Source organism: Equus quagga, chromosome 10, assembly GCF_021613505.1.
Source record: "Equus quagga isolate Etosha38 chromosome 10, UCLA_HA_Equagga_1.0, whole genome shotgun sequence".
Classification (NCBI taxonomy): domain Eukaryota; kingdom Metazoa; phylum Chordata; class Mammalia; order Perissodactyla; family Equidae; genus Equus; species Equus quagga.
In genome coordinates, this window is record NC_060276.1 from 55,262,039 (window position 1) to 55,285,197 (window position 23,159).

Consider the following 23,159-nt stretch of genomic DNA (forward strand, 5'->3'; position numbering starts at 1 on the left):
CATTGCCTACCAGAGATCATGCAAATTTATGAAACTTACCCTAAGGTCTAATTAGTTATGATCCAGATAGGATCATTTAACCACTTAGATAGTCTTTTAGCCACTTTGATACTGAATTTAGCATATGGAACTGGGCTGTTTGTGTAAGGGCCTCCATGACCTTAGATGAAATTTGAGCTTGGCAAATTCACCTGGCCTTTGGAGAGGAGAGGCCATCAAATTCTGATTCTCCATCACTGGGAATATAATTTAAACTATGTAGACCTGGATTTGATAGAAATTTCATAAACTGAGCCCTAATTTATGTATATATCACTAGGGCCTAATACACAGTGGATCCTTAATAAATGTTTGTGACACTATTTTGTTTGGTATACTATTTTTGAAGAATATCGATGTGCTTTTTACCTTCTAAAATTTACTCATGAGATTCTCCATATTTTGCTAATGTGCCCATTTCCCTCATTGTTTATGTATGCTCTGCTTGTATATGTGTGTGTCTAAGGGAGAGGATTAGGATTATGACAGGAATGCATAAAAGGAGAATGTCAATATTAAAGTTCTAGCACATAGAATAGCATTTTTTCCTAGTCTGTAGCAGGCAATAACCTTAAAAAGCAAATATTGCTGAGAGGAGAAAAGCTATAAAAACTTTTTAAAAGTTTCCTTTGACAGATGGAGAGCCAGGTTGGTGAAACAGGAAGTTTGTGTGTGGTATCTTCTACAGATTAGAAAGAAGATACTCCTTCCATTATTCAGCTTGGGGATTAGTGGCTCCAGCAAGGGGTATATGATATAAAGGAAGTCCATTACAAAGAGGAAAAGAAACGGGGAAACCTGTCCTTCTATCTCAAATAACTATGATAAGAGAGATGATGACAGAGAAAGACAGAATGATGACAGCTGACGAAACATGGGTGTTTTATCTTTTCCTGAACTAAGATCTCAGGGTAGGATTCTTGTTAGAGAGCTTAAGGAAAAATCTGAAATCAGAGGAGTTTTTGCTCTATACCCCATTTGGGATTGTCAGAGGAGACTTCTTTTCAGTGTTCCTCATATCAAAATGGGGCAGCAACCACATCTGAACCAAGTTTATGGATGGCATAGTAAAGCAGAGGGAGGAACCGAGTTTACTTCCTCAGATTCTCCTTCAGCTCCTGCGTGATATAGAAGGGATTCAGAAGTTCCTGCACACCCTATGGAAACACAGGGAGAGTAGCTGATAGTGTTGTCTGGAGAGGAGTTATGATACAGGCCGAGGCCTGCAGAGTCAGGGATCCTGAGCACGGTCATAGTGATTACAGAAAAATCAAGAACCAACATTTTCTTTCCAATCTGAGTATAGTGTCTACATTTGTAAGACCTCACATTTGTTGAAAGAATATATAAATTAATAACTCCTTTTCTTATCTTTGTTAGCTTAAACAAGTCTGATCAGTCATCTCCACTATGCTGTGGTAGCAAGGGGCCTGACTCTATAACTCCTTTTCCCAAGTAGGTTTGACTGAGGGAAGTACAGTTATGTTTTAGTGTCCTGAGCCTATGCAGCTCTCTATTCTAACTGCTCAGATCTGCTCAGAGTTTGGCATCCCAGCTAGGCCATAGTGGCCCAAACATTATTTTCAAAGGCTGTTGGTGCAGCAGTAGCCCTGGGCAACATACATCTCTCTCCTCCTGGTCAATACCTGATCAAAATGAAGGAAGCCCAACTGGACCATCAAGAATATGGGATTCAGTCTTCACCTGCCTTACCAAGCATGACTCTGGGAACAGTCTCCCTACTGGTGCCATCTAGGTGTGATTAGAGCATTGGCAAGCTGGGTTGTGGTAGGTCCTTTGATCTTTTCTTTTCCTACTGGCTCACACTCCTGTTTAACTTGACAGGCCAAGCTGTGCTCTGGGTTTCCGTGACACTCTGCTTCTACATTGATTTGGATAAGGTATGAGTTTAAAGATCCAACAGACCTGTGTGTGTGTGTTTATTTTTTTATGGCATCTATATGCCTCCATCTGTACCCCTAGAACTGAAGATATCTATAGTCCTCTAGAATTAAAGATGATGGCAGGGATAAGAAACAAAGGAGGGGAATTTTATTTTTGTATTTAAATATTTTAACTATTGGGACAATAAATACCAAAAAGTCATCCAAGCTGTACTTGACATAATCTAAAGCCACACTCTTTATAATCAGAGGAAATAGATTTTATTTCAATTCAATTTGTCAAAGTACAAATATTTCGGTACAACTTAGGTTGCTCTTTTTTAAAACTTAAAAGGTAATAGTACATTTTATGTGTCTCTCTGGATTTTATTTGTTGGTTTTACATACTAGAATACAAAGCCTGTTTAAAAGAACATATTACAGAAATTCTAAAATCGTACATTTAGTTGAAAATTACTTTCATAAAGAAATTTTTTCAACATTCCATCTTAAATATTTTTATAATGCAATAAACGGAAGCAAGAATTTAATAGTAAAATAATACCCAACTAGCATTTTTTTTGTGTGTTTTTTGTAGTGGATATATCCGTCATGTTTTCTACTGGATGAGTATACCTTAACAGAAAAGCATGTATTGGTACGTAAAAGATAATTATAGAATTAACCATGGATATTGAACATTTTGGTGTTTTCGTGTATTAATATTCTAGAATATCTTCTCAATTTTACTGCACTTTAAAAATTGTTTTGTGTTTTAAAACTCGTTTAATTTAATGGTAGGTGTTTACAGAGTTTACTGAAATGTTTAAGGAGACTATTATTTTCTAGAAAGTGAATCCCTGACACTCTAAAGCTGAGGTCACAGTTTGTATAAATATGATATTCACTATTTGACTGCACAGATTGTGTATAGGAAATTATAATAATATTTTACGAGTAGCAAATTTACCAAGACAACATGTTAAGGGATACCAAATCTATATGTGTACTTTGGAAGATGGCACTGTAAAAGAGTAAGTCTGTGAAAATTTAAACATACTGTGACCAGCATAACAAACTGTGTCAATGAGCTATTGTTTGGTTGTTTTTCTAGCCTCAACAGAGTGAAAGCTTTCCTCTTGGTAAACGTGAGGTATTATTCAGCTATTTGGGATAGTGTTTAAACAAGAGAATAACGTTTTACTGAAAATCAGACTTTATATTTTAAACCTTAGATGTTCTCTTTATATTAGTTATGTTTCAGATAATAATAGAGTACCTTTTTTCTGAAACATAAAATATTTTTAACTTCTCAAACTTTTAACTTAAAAATTACCAATGTTTTTATGACCTTTCATACCTTGGCCACTATCAATTTCCCTTAACCATTTTAACATGTTAAAGTAATGAGGCTAAAGCTAGACTATTGGATTTCCATTTATATTATCAGCTATGACAACACACACATTTAACACTTACATGTAATTCATGTTTGAAAACTTGTTTTGGCTTCACAAATGAGAGCAGTTGTAACTACATATTAAAGTGACACAAGAATTTTCATGTTTAATTACTAATTGAGGGAAATAACAAGTTTGTTCTTCCTTTTTTTTCTTCCTACTCCATTTCTTGAAATTATCCAGTTTCCTTCCCTTTGAAAAAGATAGTTTTATGGTAGCTTCATCACCACAACACATGCACCAGCTCTTCCAATGTTCACAGGAATTTCCTAACACAAAAAACAAAAACAAGGAAAGAAATGCTGTTTGGATGAACTCTGTCTTTAGCATAATACAGCACATTGAAGTTGAAAAAGTCCTTAGCTATTCTGATCCATTCTTCACCTTGTGTAAAGATAAGGGAAAATGCAGCCCTACTAACAGTCCAGTGTGGTGGAAGGAACATCGTCTTTAAAATGATGTAGACCTGAGCATGGGAGGCAGGTGATCTTGGGTAAGTTTCACCTCTGTGATAATTTTCTCCTTTGAAAAATCACAGCTAATACCGCTCATCCTTCAAAGTTTTTGTTAGGGTTAAGTGAGATAACAAATGACAATAATTTGGCATATAATAGTTATAATCCCATTATCTGTTAGTTCTATTTTGAAAGTCACACAATGAAACAGTGAAAAGCCTGGAATAGTATCTAGGTCTCTTAGCTATTGATCTAAAATTTTCAGAAAAGGAAATTCCACAAGCTTAGATAAACATTTTGATTATTGTATTTGACCTAACTCCTAGTTTGCTAAAATTTTTTATTCTATTTCTAGCTGCTTCTAAGCAGTGATAAAGTAAGGAGCTATGTACATGGCAGAATTTGAGTGTTTCTCAGGGTCTTAATGAATCAAATTGTTGGAGGAAAGAGACAGAAACTCATAATGAGCTGTCATTATATTAACACATATTTATTTAGAACAGTAACAAGCTTACTATGTAGAATACAGAGCATCATGAAATCAGTATAAGAGAAGATGAAGTTAGATACCAAATACCATGTTTGCCTGTTTATGGTAATGGGGAAGAGTTAATCATATTTCATTTTTGATTAATCCATCATTTAATTAACAAAGCACCATTAGATATTTTGGAATAAATCTAGAGCTATCACTGGAAAAACCATCAGAAGCATCAGGTTTGCCTTTAGCATCCCCGAGACATCCATTCAGTGCCGGTTCTTGTACCCTCTTTAGAATTTCTCCTGTTAGATACGCACCACTCTTGAGAGGGTTTACTTACAGTCTTTTACTGTGCGGTAAACTCCTTGAGTGACTTATTTGGAATTAGGAGTGTTGCAATTTATACAATCTCTACAAGGATAGGATGGAAGGATTTTTCTCCTGGGCACCAGGCATTACGAACGGGCAGGCATTTGTGGAAGAGGACATTACTTTTTGGTTCTCAAGTCATAATACATACATAGAAAGTTGGTCAGAGGGTAAAGCTCTTGAATTAGGGAATATGATTCACTTTTCTTGAAAGGAATGAGTCCATGAAGACAAGCCAATATTCTGTCCCCTTTCATGTAAGGACCAAACGATCATGCTAATGATCAACTAGATCAACTAATAATTATAGCATAGATAAAGTGTGTACTACACATTTCACTAAAAGATTATGGTTAGGGCCCAGAGAGGAAACAAATGGAATTAATTACAAACTTATATTTTTAAATTCTTTATTAAAACCCGAAGTATACCAATTTGATTACTTTTCATGAGAATACCTCTTTCCATTCATCTTTCTGTGCATCGTACGACTCAACGGTGTTCACATAACCATGTCCATCATATCCTCCAACCACATAGAGTTTTTCTCCAAGGGGACATACAGCCACACCATCTCGAGGAACGCTCAGAGGCGCCACAGTTGACCATGAATCACTTTTTGGATCATACCTTAAGAGGTTTAGGAAGACATATGAGAGAGGAAGTCCAGTAATGTTAAAATTAAAAATAATAGGCATTAATAAAATATATACTTATCTAATATAATCAATTAAAAACAACTTATAAATACCAAGTGTAGTTTGACTAGTAAATGTTAAGGATAAGTACACGACAAAATTCTCTTCAGCCACCAGAGGTCACTCAAAGCATATCAAAAATGTACTTCCTTTCCAAATACCATGCATTTCTTCCATCAGTACTCAGATTCTCTATGGGGAAATGTCACAGGTTAGCATCTTAACATTATGTGAACAATGCCCCCTCTCTCATTTATTATGCTGGTTGTAGAGCTTTTGTTTTTCCTTGTTTTTTGTTTATCAAAATCCTACACAATAGAGGTCTAATCCTGGTTGTATGAGAGCTTACATTTTAGTAAATCTGAATAAAATTGCCTTTCTGTGTTATAGAAGGTAGTATTCTGGTATTGATACTGTTTGTAGTTAGAATAACCTTAGTCTTATCCTATCTTTTTCCTCTATCAAAGTTTCTATTTATCTTCATAGGAGCCTAGGATTTTTTTCCATTTTTCTGGTTGACCCCTTATCCCCAGATCTTTTCTGTAAGCAAAATGAAAAACAATTCAGTAAGTAATAGTCTAATCCAGGAATTCTTTCCTAAAATTTAAACTTAAAAAAATTACATAATACTAGAATCTACAAGGGGTGAATAATAAAAGAAAACTCATGTAATTATACATGCAAATGCTCTCTGATTTTACATTGTCCCATTTGTAAAACTCAGTGACAAAGATTTCTTTTACAAAAAAGATTTTAATTTATTACATTTTATTAATTTCCTTGTATTTCTATTACCCCTCTTAAATCTGTTCTTATCTTGTTAATCATATTCTAAATTACTTGACCCCAGCTTTCTTATGAACTTGGTGTCAGATCCAGTAATATTTTTAATGAATTCTGAAATCGGCAATAATTAAGATAATGTCAATATTCAGTACATATTGTTGAGTGTCATGTAGCATATCACCTTAAATTCTGATGTTATCATAAAACTCAGAACCAGAAAATTCATAGTTGTATTCTTTAGTTAAGCTGAATCTTCCACACAATTGCCATTGTTAATTGATGCTGCACTCAGACAACAAAGCACACACACATATATGTATGGTTAACCAGGGCTCACAGAAGGATTTCCTTACAGATTTGCATCCAAAACCCAAGACTTTTATGCATTTACATGGTAATGTTCAAAAATCAGGCTAATGTTAATATAATCTGGATACTGCCTGATTAATAGACGGGTTTAGGGAATGTTGAATCTTTTGAGGAAAAAAACATTGGCAATATGGTTACTTTCTGTAAAGACAAACAAAAGCAGTTATTAAAGAAAAAGTTAGCCACTACACTACTTTCAAATTAAAATAGCATCACATTCCTCCTTTTTTGTTTATCTTTTGATTTTCTGTCTCTTCTTGCTTTGAATATAAGTGCATATTTTATCGTGGAAATAAAATGAGCCTGAAAGTAAAGAGAATTAATCATGAACTTATTCCTCCACTTAGGGTAATTAGGGATAATTTGCTTGACTTCTTTGCCTCCATTTTCTCATCAACATTATAGAAATAGTAATCTCTGACCCAACCAACATAAGCTTATGTGATGGTTTTAGAAACCTTTAATTTAAATGATGACCTCAAAAGATTGCTTTTTATCCCCTATAGGATATTAACTAGTTTTGCATCTATTAACAGTTTTTTTTCAGCATTCTTAATTGTCTATATGCCTTTACTTCAGAGACTGTTTCGAACCAGTTTTAACATGTTACGGGTTACTTCACTAATTAATGAAACAAAATCTTTGACACATGTTAATGTTATATTTGTATGAAAGTCGTAATTATAATCTTTTGAAAATTATACTTTAGCCCTAGCCATTTTCTCAAGATCTTTTCAAGGAAAATGTTAATAAGGGGATAATAATGGTAATAACAATAACACTGATTACAAAAATAATATAAACAAAACCAATACCAGCAACTAACTTCTATCAAGTACTTAATATGTGCCAGGCATTGTGCTAAGCACATTAACATTTATTATACTGTACTCTATGTGGTTGATTCTATAATTACTCGCGTTTTTCACATGAGGAAACTGATGTTTAGAGATGTAAAGTAACTGGGTCAAGGTCACATAACTTGCAAATAGTAGACATGGGATTTGAACTCAGATCTGTGTGATTCTAAATCCAGTGCTTTTAACTAGTATACTGTACCTTTTTTGGTTCTTGTGAAGTGTCTTTTAACCCTTTAAAAAATTTTTTAATTGTATCTGACTTTTTTTTTTAAAGATTTTATTTTTTTCCTTTTTCTCCCCAAAGCCCCCCAGTACATAGTTGTATATTCTTCGTTGTGGGTCCTTCTAGTTGTGGCATGTGGGATGCTGCCTCAGCGTGGCTTGATGAGCAGTGCCATGTCTGCGCCCAGGATTCGAACCAACGAAACACTGGGCCGCCTGCAGCGGAGTGCACAAACTTAACCACTCAGCCACGGGGCCAGCCCCGTATCTGAATTTTTTTAAAAAATAAGTATATAGGGAAATGTAAGTATGTCAGTAAATAAACTTAGACATGTAATTATTAGACTATGTAAATATTTAATTTTGTAGTCTGCCTTATGAACTTTTCTAAATCAAAAAAATATGAACTGAGTTTATATTTTTTCCAGTTGTATGTATCAATGCCTATTTAAATTGGTATAAACACTTCAAGCCAATGTAAGGGTAATTTTACTGTGAACTCTATAGTTTTAAAATGCAGCCCAATTCCTCTCTCTTTCAGGTCTTAACAGAGAATTTCACCATTTCAGGGGTTCCTGCAGTAAAGCCAGGAAAAATGTGGCATAATAATGGGAGAGAACATGGTGATTTAATTAAAATATTTTATGGAGCCAACCCTGATGGTCTAGTGGTTCAGTGCACTCGGCTTTGGTGGCCCAAGTTCAGTTCCCAGTCGTGGAACCACACCACTCATCTGTCAGTAGCTGTGCTGTTGTACTGGCTCACATAGAAGAACTAGAAGGACTTACAACTGGAATATACAACTATGTACTAGGGCTTTGGGTATGCACAAAGAAAAAAAAACAAAAAAAATAAATTATTGTATGTATTCTAGATATTTTCCTTATGAAATGTACACTTTTTTGAACCAAACCTAAGTTCTGTAGTCCTATACATTTAGATACAAGGAAGCAAGAAAATGCAACACATGTTATACCACTAAGATTCAACAAGAAGCCTCCTTAACTGCAATAGAAAAAAAAGCATGGATCTAGTATATATAAAGAAAGTGTCTTACTAATTTGGATTCCTTACAAGAAAATTGTTAGTATAAGGGCTTAGAGTTTTTTAAAGATTTTATTTTATTTTTTTTCCTTTTTCTCCCCGAAGCCCCCCAGTACATAGTTGTATATTCTTCGTTGTGGGTCCTTCTAGTTGTGGCATGTGGGACGCTGCCTCAGCGTGGTTTGATGAGCAGTGTCATGTCCGTGCCCAGGATTCGAACCAACGAAACACTGGGCCGCCTGCAGCGGAGCGCGCGAACTTAACCACTCGGCCACGGGGCCAGCCCCATATAAGGGCTTAGAGTTTTGTCTGTCTCTCTGTATATATATTTACATGCTTTAACTTTTAATTCAGAAGAAAATATTGTTAAGTCAGGTTTGATTTTCATAGTAACAAATCTTGATGACTTTTTATTTACTAGATACAATTTTGTAGAGTATTGTGTTATTTTGTATAAAATCCTTTTAGAGAATTTCTAATATTTCTCTATAGAACAACATGAATTCTCCACACCAATATCATTCTTGGAACTCTCCCTCCCATGGACTTATCAGTCCAATATAGTTTTAAGTATTAATGGAAACATGAAATAGCATAATTAGTTTTACATGGATTTTTTGTACTTTTGAACAAAGCAAGTTTTCCCAAATATAATAATTCCTGATATTGTCTGTTTAGCTTAAGAGATGATTTAGTCTTGTGCATTACCAACAGTCTTATAAAGATGAGGCTTAGTTATTCTCAGGTATAGAAACATAAATATTTTTAGGCATAAGAATAGAATTCAATGCCTAGATACCATCACTTAAAATGAAAACTACACTTACTTTTTTTAATACAAGTATAGGTTTTTTTAATGCATGTATATATTGACAGGTGGGCTTGTAGCTAACCTTTTGTGTTTTCTATAATCTTTTGTGGTCTATAGAAGGCATCAATAAATTGTCTAGGCAATTTAAAATTTCGATAGAATATCCTTTTCTCAACTTCTTACAATGAATTTTAACAAATATTGAGTCTATTGTATTCTTCTGGTCTTTCTAAAAGTGAAACATGATTCCCCTTAGTTCCAGGCATACACACACACACACACACACACATATACAGGATAAAGGCTTAAAATTTGGTACACGTGATGAAATTCTGTGTCAATAAAAGTAGAAATTATTGGCTTGAAGTTTATTTCTATCAGTTATTCTGAGTGTAATATACTGAACTTTTGGTTTTATACTGAAATGGAAAGTGAAATATGATTGGTTTCCAAACTTCTACAAACTCTACTTATATGAAAAAGTTTTTTTGCCATTTGTTTGTCATTTAACCAGAGAGGGCTTCAACTTTCACTTCTGTATGGTGATAGGGATGTACTAGGTTTTCAAGGCTCTTTCCATTAGTAATTATATATAATTTCATCATTGTGCTTCTGGATATAAATAAAAGAGTGAATTAATCTTTATCTTTTAAATATACAGGCAACTCAATCTGATTTTCATTTGGTTTATATCTTCTTTTCAATGTTGTATCACTGGGGAGTGGTGTCAGCAAGATAGTAGAGTAGGAAGCTCTGGGAACTCATTCCCTCACAGAAACAGTAAATAAACACACAGAGACTGGCTAAAGTAACTTTGTAGGAGTTCTGGAAATCAGTCAAAGATCCATATCAACCAAATAAATGCTTAGTCGTGAAAAAGCTACATTTAAATCAGTAGGAAATTTTGTTACATTTTTACTTGCCTTGTCCCACCCCCTCCCAGCACTCACCACATGGATTGAAGAAAGCAGTTGCCCAGCCTTAGTTCCTTTCCTTGAACCAGAGATAAAAGAGCAGAGCTGATATGCAACAATCTAATTTGGGTGCTTTCTAAGGGATTATTCTCTTTGTTGCCTAACTCAGCTCAGACAGTCAAAAGTGGCACAGCTTAGATCCCTGGCTAGGAAAAACCATGGGGAGAAGTGCACATGGTTCATGAAAGCTGTGAGGACATAATAGATGCATAGACACCTGGGGCAAGAGATTACTGATTGAAGACTACAACACAGCAGCTAAGGCCCTGAGAAGCAGCAGCGATGAGATTCTTAAGGAAATTAAACATTTAAAAGCAGCCATGTATATATTGGATCAAAACAAACACACACAATGGCCCAGGAGGCCCATGAGCTCAGAAAAGGCCCAAGAAGACCTCAAGTCTTTATGTTGTGCTGGTTCCAAGTATAAAACATGACCTGCTATTTAGTGATGGGTTTCCTATGGGTTGAGCAAGTCTGCAGCTTGGGAGAGGTATCTATTATTTCAAATGCCCAATATTCAACAAAAGATCATAAAGGAAACAAGTAAGCAGGAAAACGAGTTTCATTCAAAAGAACAAAATATATCTGCAGAAACCACCCATGTAAAAACACAGGCATTTGACATACAAGATAAAGACATTAAGTTAACTGTCTGATATATGCTGAGATACTTAAAAGGAAAACATCTAAAAGAAATCAAGAAAATGATAAATGAACACAATGAGAATGTCAACAAAGGAAAATAAATTATAAAGAAGAACAGAAATTCTGGTGCTGAAATATAAAATCACTGAACTGAAAAATTCACTAGAGGACTTAAGTAGGAGACTCGGGTAGGCAGAAGCAAGCATAAGTGAACTTGAAGACAAGGCATTTGAAATTATCAAGTCTGAGCAAAAAGAATGAAGAAAAGTGAACAGAGTTGTAGGGACTTATGAGACAAAATTATGTGGATCAATATCTGCATTTTGGGAGCCCCAGAAGAAGAATAAGAAAGTCAAAGAAAGAGTACTTGAAGTAATAATGGTTGAAAAATTCCCAAATTTGAGGAGAACATGAATCTATGAATCCAAGAATCTTAGTGAACTTAAAGTAGAACAAACCTAAAGAGACTGACATTGAGACGTATAATAAAACTGTTGAACATCAGAGAGAAAGAGATAATGTTGAAATCAGCAAGAGAAAAGCAATTCATGACACACAAGTGATCCTCAGTAAGATTATGAGCAAAAAACTTCTCAGCAGAAGATAGAAAGCAGTGGATGACTTATTTAAAGTGCTAAAAGAAAAATCCTGTGAACTGAGAATTCTTTATCTGGCAAACCTATCCACCACATAAAGAGAAGAGATTAGTGGTACGAGAGGGGAAAGAGATTGGGGGCTGGGTGAAAGGGAAGAAGGGGCACAGATTTAGGGGGATGGAGAATAATCAGACTATTGGGGGTGAGCATGATGAAGTATATTCATAAATTTATAAATAACAATGTACACCCAAAATTTCACAATGTTATAAACCATTATGATCTCAATAAAATTACTTGAAAAAAAAAACTGTCCATCATAAGGATGGGGAAACTTAAGACATTCCCAGGTAAACATCAGGCAAAGGAGTTCATTACTGGCAAACCTGTCCTACAATAAATTCTAAAGGGAGTACTTCAAGTTGTAATGAAAGGATATTAGACAGGAAGTAAAAGTCCTAGATATATATGAAGTTCTCTGATAAAGGTAAATACATAGACAAATATAACAACTAGTTATTTTAACTTTGGCTTGCATCTCCACTTTTTATTCTTCTACAGGTCTTACAAGACAAAAGCAAGAAAATAGTTATAAAACTATGTTAATGGGTACACAATATGTAAAGTCAATTTGTGATTTCAATAACAAAGGGGAGAGTGCAGAGCTGTAAAGAATAGAGTATGTTTATGCAATTGAAGTTAAGTTGGTATCAATTTAAAACAGATTGGCAAACCTTTAGGATGTTATACGTAATCCCCATGGTAACCACACAGAGAAGAATTATAGAATACACAAAAAAGGAATTGAGAATGGAATGAAACCTGTCCCTATGAAAAACCAGCTAAACACAACAAAGGCAAGAAGAGAGGAAATGAGGGACAATATTGATATAAGACATATGAAAATAAAGAAGCAAATGGCAACATTTAAGTCCTCAGTAATTAACTGTAAATAGATTAAAGCCCCCAATCAAAAGGCATGCCTTGGCAGAATGGATTAAGAAAAAACAAACCCAGGATGTAACTATATGCTGTCTACAAAACACTCATTTTAGATCTAAGGCACCACAAGTCGAAAGCGAAAGGATGAAAAAAGATATTCTATGCAAATATTAACCCAAAGAGAGCAGGAGTGACTATATTAATATAATACAAAATAAACTTTAAGACAAAAGTTTTATGAAAGAAAAAGAAGCAGATTATATAATGATAAAAGTGTCAATTCACAAAAATATATACAACAATTATAAACATAAAAGGACCAAACACCAGTGCTGCTAAATACATGAAAACAACATTGACAGAATTAGAGGGTGAAATAGCTCTACAGTAATAATAGGAGAATTTAATTCCCCACTTTCAAAAGTAGATAGAACAGCCAAATAGTAGCTCAATAACTACATGGAAAACTTGAACATTATAGACCAACTGGACTTAAATATATATGAAAAATTCTAGCCAACAAAAGAGCATGCATTTTTTCTCAATTGAACACTCTACATTATCCAGGATAGACCATATGTTATGGCACAAAACAAGTGTTAATAAACTTAAAAAGATTAAAAACCTGCAAGGTGTTTTCACAATGGAATGAACCTATAAATCAATAGCAGAAGGAAAATTGGAATATCTCCAAATATATGGAAATGAACAAACACACACTTAAACAACTAATAGGTCAAAGAGTATATTATAAGGGAAATTAGAAAATATCTTGAGACGAATGAAAATGAAAACATGACATACCATGTCTTATAGTATGCACAGAAAACAGTGCTGTGAGGAAAATCTATAGCTGGAAATGCTTACATTAAAAAGGGAGAAAAATTGAAAATCAACAACCTAACTTTACTCCTTAGAAAACTAGAAAAGAGAAACCAAACCCAAAGCTAGCATAAGGAAGGAAATAACAGAGATTAGAGCATAGAAAAATAATAGAATACAAAAACAATAGAGAAAATCAAGAACATCAAGAGTTGGTTGTGCAAAATAACCAAGAAAATTCACAAACCTTTAGCTAGATTGAGTACAAGAAAAAGAGAAAACTCACATAAGTAAAATCAGAAATGAAAGAAGGGGCATTAGTACTGATTTTACTGAAAAAAAGTATTATAAGAGACTACTGTGAACTATTGTATGCCAACAATTTGGATAACCTTTATGAAATGGACAAATTCCTAGTAACACAACCTATCAAGACTGAAGCATGATGAAATGGAAAATCTGAAGAGACTTATAATTGTAAGGAGATCAAAAATCTACTGACAAAGAAAAGCCTAGGGTCAGATGGCTTTACTGGTAAATTCTACCTAACATTTAGAGAAGAATTAACACCAATCCTTCTCAAATTCTTCCAAAAAATTAATGAGGAAATAACACTTCTGAACTCATACCATAAGGCCAGCGTTACACTGATACCAAAGCCAAAGACACTATAACAAAACTACCAATGAATATCTCTAACGAATACTGATGCAAACACTTATTTTCTACATAATATTAGTAAAATTAATTCACTGTCATTATTAAAATGATTATACACCATAATAAAATGGGATTTATTCTTGGAATGCAAGGATGGGTCACATTACAAAAACCAATCAATGTAACACACCAAATTGACAGGATGAAAGGGTAAAAAACACGATTGTCTCAACTGATGCAGAAAAAATTGCATGACAAAATTTATCATTCTTTCATGATGAAAACAGTAACCAATCTAGGAATAGAAGAACACTACCTCAACATAATAAAGGCCATATATGGAAAACGCAGAGCTAACATCATACTCAGTGGTGACAGATGGAAGGCTCTTTCTCTAAGATCAGGAACAAGATAAGAATGACAATTTTCATCAGTTCTATTCAACATAGTATTGAACCTCCTAGTCAGAGCAAATAGGTGAGAAAGAAATAAAATGCATCCACGTTCGAAAGGAAGAAATTAAAGAGACCAATAAATGGAAAGCTACCTCATGTTCCTGGATTAGACACAATATTGTTAAGATGTCACTACCACCCCAAATTATCTACAGATTTATTGCAATCTGTATCAAAATCCCAATAACATTTTTTGCAAAAATTAAAACAGTCCATTATAAATCCATATGGAATCTCAGGGAGCCAGAATAGCCAAAATAATTTTGAAAAAGTTGAACAAAGTTTGACTTCTCACATTTCCTGATTACAAAACTTACTACACAGCTACAGTAATAAAAACAGTGTGGTGCATATATACATATACGTATATTTATATATTTATATCTCCCATGAAGTGCAATACAGGGCCCAGAAATAAACTGTCAGGTACATGGTTAAATAATTTTCAACAGTGCAGCCAAGACAAATCAATGGGGAAAATACAGTCCTTTCAACAAATGCTGATGGGAAAACTGGATAAGCACATGAAAAGTAATGAAGTTTGTTCTTTACCTTACTTCAAATGCGAAAATTAATTCAAATGGATCAAAGACCTGAACATAGAGCCAAAACTACAAAACTCGTATCAGAAAGCATAGGGGAAATGTTTCATGACAAGGTTTGGCAACGTTTTTTTGGATATGACCCTAAAAGTACATGCCACAAAATAAAAAATAAATTGCATTTAATTAATAAAAACTTCTGCACATCAAAGGCACTATTAACACAGTGAAAAGGCAACCCACAGAATGGGAGAAACAATTTTCAAATCATATGTGAGAAGGGATTAATATACACAGCATATAAAGAACTCCTACAACTCAACAACAAAAAGACAATGTGGTTAAAAAATAGGCATAAGACTTGAATAGACATTTCTCTAAAAAAGATATACAAATGGTCAATAGCACCTCTTAAGATGCTTAATGTTACTAACCAGTAGGGAAACTCAAATCACAACCACAAAGAGACACCACTTCAAATCCATTCAAAACAAAACAAAACAGAAAATAAGTGTTGCTGATGACGTGCATATATTGGAACCCTTTTGCTTTGTTGATGGGAATATAAAATGGTGTAGCCACTTTGAAGAACAGTATGAAAGTTCTTCAAAAATTTAAAAATAGAATTACCATATGATAAAAGCAATTCCACTTCTGTGTATATATCCAAAAGCATTTAAAGAGTTTCAAACATTTGCACACCTATGTTCATAGCATTATTCACATCCAAAAGGTCGAAGCAACCCAACTATCCATTGATGAATGAATGGATAAACAAACTGTGGTATATACATATAATGTAATGTTGTTCAGCTTTAAAAAAGAAAAATCTGACAAATAGTATAAGATGGATGAAACAGGAAGAATTATGCTAAGTAAAATAAGCCAGTTACAAAAAGATAAGTACTTATGATTCCACTTTTAAGAGGTATGTAGCATTGTCAAATTCATAGAAACAGTAAAATGTCAGTTGCCAGTGGCTGAGGTGAGGGAGGAAGGGGGATTTATTGTTTAATGAGAATGAAGTTTCAATTTGAGGAGATAAAATTCTGGAGGTGCATGATGGTGATGTGTTCACAACAATGTGAACGTACTTAATGCCAATGAATTGTATAACTAAAAATGGTTAGGAGCTGGCCCAAAGGCACACTCCACTTTGGCGGCCCAGGGTTTCACTGGTTAGGATGCTGGGCACAGACCTAGCACCACTCATCAAGCCAAGCATCCCACATAGCAGAGCCAGAAGGAGCCACAGCTAGAATATACAACTATGTACTGGGGGTCTTTGGGGAGAAGAAGATTGGCAACAAATGTTAGCTCAGGTACCACTCTTCAAAAAACATGATTAAACTGGTAAATTTTATGTGATGTATATTTGCCACACTAAAAAATAATCTAGCTTAATAGAGAGGTGATCAACTATTACTTTGTTAACTGGGGAGAACTGGTACCGATAATCTCAGTGTCACATATATTTGGCTATAATATATTTATATTGGTTATAATCTATATAATATATTTTGATGCAATGATTGACCTTATTTATGTTTTGCATAAAGTCAAAATAAATTTTGTTTGCATCTCTTAAAAACTGATCTCAGGAGAAGCATTCCAGATATACACTGTAGCAAGGAGCTGGTCTCTTAAGATTAAACTTTTTTTCAAAAAACTACCACAGTTCAATTATTCCCTATAAGAAAGTATTAAAGTTATCCATTATATTTCAGTTATATGTTTCTCAGAAGAAAAATAACAGTGTTCTTACTCCTGTTTTTAGTCTCTTCCTACATTCTATCCTATATATCACTGTTAGATCATTTCCTCCAAACTGCTTTCTTTGTGATATTCCACTTTCCCCCAAATTTAATTATCCCTTTGCCTACAAGGTAAAATCCAAAAGCTTTCACCCTGACATTTCAGGCTATCAAACAATCTGTTAGTTGTGTTTTGAACTGCCCTTCAAATTACATTTCAACCTAAAGTCTCTGCTCTTATCTACCAAGCTTTCTTGTTTACTTCCATGGTTTTGGTCATGCTTTTTCCTAGACCTGAAATTCCCTCCATTCTTTTCTATGCTTACAAAGTTCAAATTCTACCTACTGTATGATTTTCCATTGAGAACACCATCCCATATTCATCTCTGTCTTCTGAATTCTGATAACCTTACTGACTTTAAATTTGTCACTTGGTTAATTAGGTTAATATTATTTAACTATTATGTTTGCATATATAGAGAGATAGGTAGATAGATTCTATCTAGAAAGGGAATGTGCAAGTATAACTTAATGTCATGAATGACTTATTTTAACAAACATATCACACTTTATCCAAATTAATGTCTCCCATTCAAAGAAGTTAGCTTTGGGAAATTAAATACTTAATGCCATAGAGTCACTGTTCAGAAAATTATTAACATCTCTGTTTAGGAATTCTTTCTGTATGTTTTGTCGTGGTAAGTCTTCATGTTTTGAAGATTGATTTTATTTTCAGAACAGTAAAGTTATTTTGATTTGAGCTGGTGAATGGATTGAGTGATTATAGCTTTGCACAAAATTTCTTTAATCTTACATCTATTTTGTCTCTTTATTTTATAAGGTCCCTATCAATAAAAGCATTTTTTAAATATATTCTTTAAGATGGATCTAAAACACATCTGGGGGATTTCTTCAAAATATTATGAACCTAGGAGTAAGTGCAATTTTACGAAGTATTAATCCTCTGAATGGATTAACACATGTTTGGAAGACTACTTTCTGGTAGCCCAAAAGTCTTTCTCATTTCTGAAAAAATAAATAATCAAATAAGTACATACATAAATAAATAGAAACATTTACCGTTCCACACAATCAGAAAGCTTGGAGCAATGGTTAGAGGCAGGGGCTTCATGACCCCCGACAACATATAAGAATCCATTGTATGTTGTAACTCCCACACCTCCGCGTCTTTTGGACATTGGAGAACATGGACTCCACTTGTTAGTGTGTGGGTCAAAGCATTCCATTGATTTAAGGCAGGAACTTCCATCACGTCCACCAATAGCATATAGCCTGGAAAAAAGACAAATGTGTATGTATGTATGTTTTTGTGTGTGTGTTTGTGTGTGTGTGTATATATATATATATATATATACACATATATATATATAAATTTCCATATAGTGTTTGCAATTTGTGCATAGAGTGAAAGTGAAAGAATCTTGCACAAAGCATTTCAAGTTTTTAGCTATATATTCTACTCTCTTAGCATTTTGTAATGGATGGCCTGAGTTTGTGAATGGATGGTTAACCTGACGGCACCTGTCAAGGTCTACCCTACCTCAAACCTCCCCACTTAATCATTTTTGTGAAAGTTACTTTGACATACTAGATTAAAAGATCCCATGGGAAATTAACTACTGAGAAAGAATGGAGATATCAAAAGTGTTGGCAGTATTTGTCAATTATAACTCAATAAAGCTGTAAATTAAAAACAAAAAAAGTAGGATGTTTCCAAAGACCAACTCCAGCAATCCTACAACTTTAGCTAGGTTCAATTGCCTAGCATTAGAATCCCTGTTTTTATAAACTATTTAATATAAAACATTTGTCACTAAGAAGACATTAACAATAAACAACTGAGGGAATAGTATAGAACCTACACACCAGATTGTTTCCTAGGAAGATACATTAGTGATAACATTAATCCCATAAACTTTAAAATGCTATTTCCTTTGGTGAGTAGTATTTTTGCTCTAATTTAAATTTAATGCTGCCTCAATAAAGAAGATAAACGTTTACTAAACCATATGTCTAAAACTGCCCTTCATGCTCAGTTGTGAACAACAGCAAATCAACAAAACAAAAATTAGTCAAATTTGGTGATTTCAGCTTGTTCTGTAATTGCTAGGAGAGTGTTACTAAGCTGATATCATTCAGGTCAGGCCAGAGATAATCTGATTTAGGAATATTTTAAGCTCTAAGACACTGTAAGGCTGAGTCTCCTCTTAACTATTGACATTCCCTACTTCTACAAGGTGCTAAAAATCATCTGTGTCGAAAGTTCTACTGAACTCATTTATATGATGAGATATTGGCTTTAAGCATAGTCAGTACAGATAGATAAGGCTGTCTCCTGCCACTGACCCACCCTGGTGTCTGAAATTCTCATCACTCAAGTCCCTCCTATATGTTGGTCATTATCTCCAAAGGTCTCTTGTCAGAAACCACACAATTACCTGGAGGAAGTAACAATTCAAGCTGCTAGCAACTTCTAACACTATCAGGTTTCACTATATTAGTTTGCTGTCATAGGCAAGTGATCAGAAAGATGGGACTAGATGTAATTCTAGAGTTGGGAACCCTGAACACTCAGGAGAGTGAATGGTAAAGAACAAAAAAGATCTGCCCTTTTACAAAGATAGACCAAAGTTTTGATAAGATTTAGTCATAATGTAAAAAGTGGTAGCTTCTTGAGGGTAAAATTGGAACTGGTTTGCCTACAAAGGTGCTTCTCAAATTTAATGGGCCCATAAGTCACTTGAGGATCCTGTTAAAATGCAAGTTCTGATTCAGAAGGTCTAGGGTGGGGCTAAGATTCAGCATTTGTAAGTAGATCTCAGGTAATATTGATGCTCCTGGTCCCAGGACCACACTTGACTAGGAAGGGACTATGGAATATTCAATTAAATGTTCCTTTTAGACAAGCATTTTTCATCATAATGAAGGAAGGTTTTCAACAAAGTCCTTTTATTATTGATAACTAGGATCTCCTGATCATTGGGAATGCTTACAGATTGATGGATCATATCACTGAAATGCTGTCCCACGTGACCTGGGAGGAAAGAGCATGCATGTTGGGTTACTCACTTGTTGTTTAATGCTACAACACCAACTGTGCTTCTAAGAGATGACATACTGGCCACGTAATTCCACTGACGTCCCTCAGGGTCCCATCTTTCTACAGTATTTAGATAACTCCATCCATCGTGACCACCAACAGCGTACATTGGTCCTTCAAGTGTGGCTACACCTAAAGGATAAAAATAGCATGAGGGCTCACTTGGGTATGTCACACATAATGGATACTGTGTTGTTTTGCAAGCTACTGACTCCTTAAAAATTTATTTTTGTTTTTTAAATGATTTTGTGTACACATGAATAATTTGCTGATCTTGATATGAAACTAAATATGGTACTTTAACCCTAGGAAATTTTCCAGCATAGTTACCATATCATGGAAGGGTATCATAATAATGAAGTCAAAGGAGGTAGTGGAACGCATCATTTCTAGGGATGTAATAGAAAAAGGAAGCTGATTTTATTCCTGTCATAATTTGAATGCCATTTTTTGAATGTAAGCGATAGATGAGATGATACTGAATCTTAGATAAATCTTAGAATTGTGGGTTTACTGGTAGGTCTTTCTAATCCCTGCTTTTTATTATAGAGATCAAGAAAGATTCCCGTGAGATAACTAAATAGGGCTTTTTGAGGTTTAGTTGGAAGTTTGTTCTATTAGATACTATGAATAGCCCCTTTCTAACTGCTTCTCATCTGTTCTGGGAATTCACATAATTGGCTCCCTCCCCCATCACCTTCTTCACCATCTCAATCCGTCTCAGTGCTTTGTCCTCATCACCTCTCCTACCTCGTTAGTAATATCAATTAGATTTTAAAAACTTGCTCTGATTTCTCTGTAAGATATGTTTCCAAGGTACATCTAGGAATCACACTGACACAACCCAACTGGATAATCATATAGTCTATCATTTGACATAGACAATTCATCAGATAATTTGGGGCAAACAACATCAGTGCTAGATCTGCCACTTTTTAGCACTGAGCACTTTTTGGTGTAAAAGTTCTTAAAAAACAAGGCGATTGTTCTTTTTTTTTCCCCAACAAACTCTATGATATTGAAAACGTATGGAGTCTAGCATGAAGAAAGATGTACCCTGACACATTTAGGAGAATAAAAGTTTCCCACTGCTCCAGAAGTCTCCACTTCATCTTTCCTAAACTTCTTGGGAACCTCTGGCTTAAGTATAACTTAGAGCTGGTCTCAATCAAAGTGATTTTTCTAAATATCCCTGCCTTGGACCTGTATCCTGATGCTTTTGCTGAAATATAGATTTACTTCTAATGGGAAAGAACATGATTCATCTAACAAGAAAGACAATGTCTCTCCATCATCAAGTGCCCTTTTTGCTAAATTTGAGCTTAGAAAAAAACTACCTGTTGTAATTTTATGTTGCTCAATAATATATTCCTTCTTAAAGATTTTATCCTTTCTAAAGTGGGGTGCGTTTAAAATACTGGGAGAAGGGAGGCAGGATTAACAAGTATGACATCTGAAAAACGTTTCACAGGCTTTTACTATTTGCTTAAGCTTTTCAACATTTTGAAGACATTTTGACTAAACGGTTTGGCTAAATCCCAATAATATGTAGCTGAATTTAATTTTTATAAAGCTCTTCTAAGTTTACATTCTTTAGAAACTATTCAGGCATACCTCATTTTATTGTGCTTCACTTTATTACACATCGCAGATATTGCGTTTTTTTATAAATTGAACATTTGTGGCAATCCTGCATTGAGCAAGTCTATCAGTGCCATTTTTCCAACGGCATTTGCTCACTTCATGTCAATGTGTCACGTTTTGGTAATTCTCGCAGTATTTCAAACTTTTCATTATTATATTTGTCATGGTGATCTGTGATGTTGCTATTATAATTGTTTTGGGCGCCAAAACAGTGTCCATATAAGACAGCAAACTTATTTGATATATGCGTGCATTCAGACTACTCCACAGATCGGTCATTTCTCAGTCTCCCTCCCTCTTTTAATACAAGGCTGCTTCATCTCAGGCGTCCCTATTCCCTGAGATACAATATTGAAACTAGGCCAATTAAGAATCCTACAATGGCCTCTATGTGTTCAAGTGATAGGAAGAGTCACATGTCTCTCACTTTACATCAAAAGCTAGAAATGAATAAGTTTAGTGAGGAAGGCAGGTTGAAAACCGAGACAGGCTGAAAGCTAGGCCTGCTGCACCAGACAGTGAGTCAAGTTGTGAATTCAAAGGCAAAGTTCTTAAAGGAAATTAAAAGTGCTATTTCAGTGAACACATGAATAATAAGAAAGCAAACAGCCTTATTGCTGATATGGAGAAAGTTTTAGTGGTCTGAACAGAAGATCAAACCAGCCGCAGCACTCCCTTACGCCAAAGCCTAATCCAGAGCAAGGCCCTAACTAACTCTCTTCAATTCTGTGAAGGCTGAGAGTGGTGAGGAAGCTGCAGAAGAAAAGTTTGAAGGTAGCAGAGGTTGGCACATGAGGTTTAAGGAAAGAAGCCATCTGCACAACATACAAGTGCAAGTTGAAGCAATAAGCGCTGATGTGGAAGCTGCAGCCAGTTATCCATAAGATCTAGCTAAGATAATGAATGAAGGCATCTACACTAAACAACAGATTTTCAGGGCGGATGAAATAGCCTTTTATTAGAAGAAAATGCCATCTAGGACTTTCATAGCTAGAAAGGAGAAGTCAATGCTTTCCTTCAAAGGGTCAAAGGACAAGCTGACTCTTGTTAGGGGCTAAAGCAGCTGGTGACAAACCAGCAATGCCAATGCTCATTTACCACTCTGAGAATCCTAGGGTCCTTAAGAATTATGCTAAATCTACAGCCTGTGCTCTATAAATGGAACAACAAAGTCTAGGTGATGGCACATCTGTTTACAACATAATTTGCTGTATATTTTAAGCCCACTGTTGAGATCTGCTGCTCAGAAAAAATGATTCCTTTCAAAATGTTACTGCTCATTGACAATGCACCTGGTCGTCCAAGAGCTCTGATGATGTACAAGATTAATGTTTGCATGCCTGCTGACACATCTATTCTGCAGTCCATGGGTGAAGGAGCAATTTAAACTTTCAAGTCTTTTATTTAAGAAATAGATTTTGTAAGGCTATAGCTGCCATAGGCAGCGATTCCTCTGATGGATCTGGACAAAGTAAATTGAAAACCTGGAAAGGATTCACCTTTCTAGATGCCATTAAGAACATT

General features: G+C 34.8%; 1 protein-coding gene across 2 annotated transcripts in view; it reads right to left on the reverse strand.

Annotated features, from left to right (window-relative positions):
• Positions 1-2,258: 2,258 nt before the first annotated feature.
• KLHL4 (kelch like family member 4) overlaps positions 2,259-23,159 on the reverse strand; it is a 108,134-nt gene continuing 87,233 nt past the window's right edge. The window contains exons 8-11 of one of the 2 annotated variants that reach the window (XM_046673548.1): positions 19,961-20,123; positions 17,951-18,163; positions 5,146-5,317; positions 2,259-3,651 (exon numbers count right to left, since the gene is read on the reverse strand). In XM_046673548.1, coding sequence (XP_046529504.1) covers positions 3,592-3,651; positions 5,146-5,317; positions 17,951-18,163; positions 19,961-20,123 — 608 coding nt within the window. In that variant the 3' untranslated portion in view covers positions 2,259-3,591. The remainder of the gene's footprint in view (positions 3,652-5,145; positions 5,318-17,950; positions 18,164-19,960; positions 20,124-23,159) is intronic. The other variant, XM_046673549.1, reaches the window with a different exon arrangement.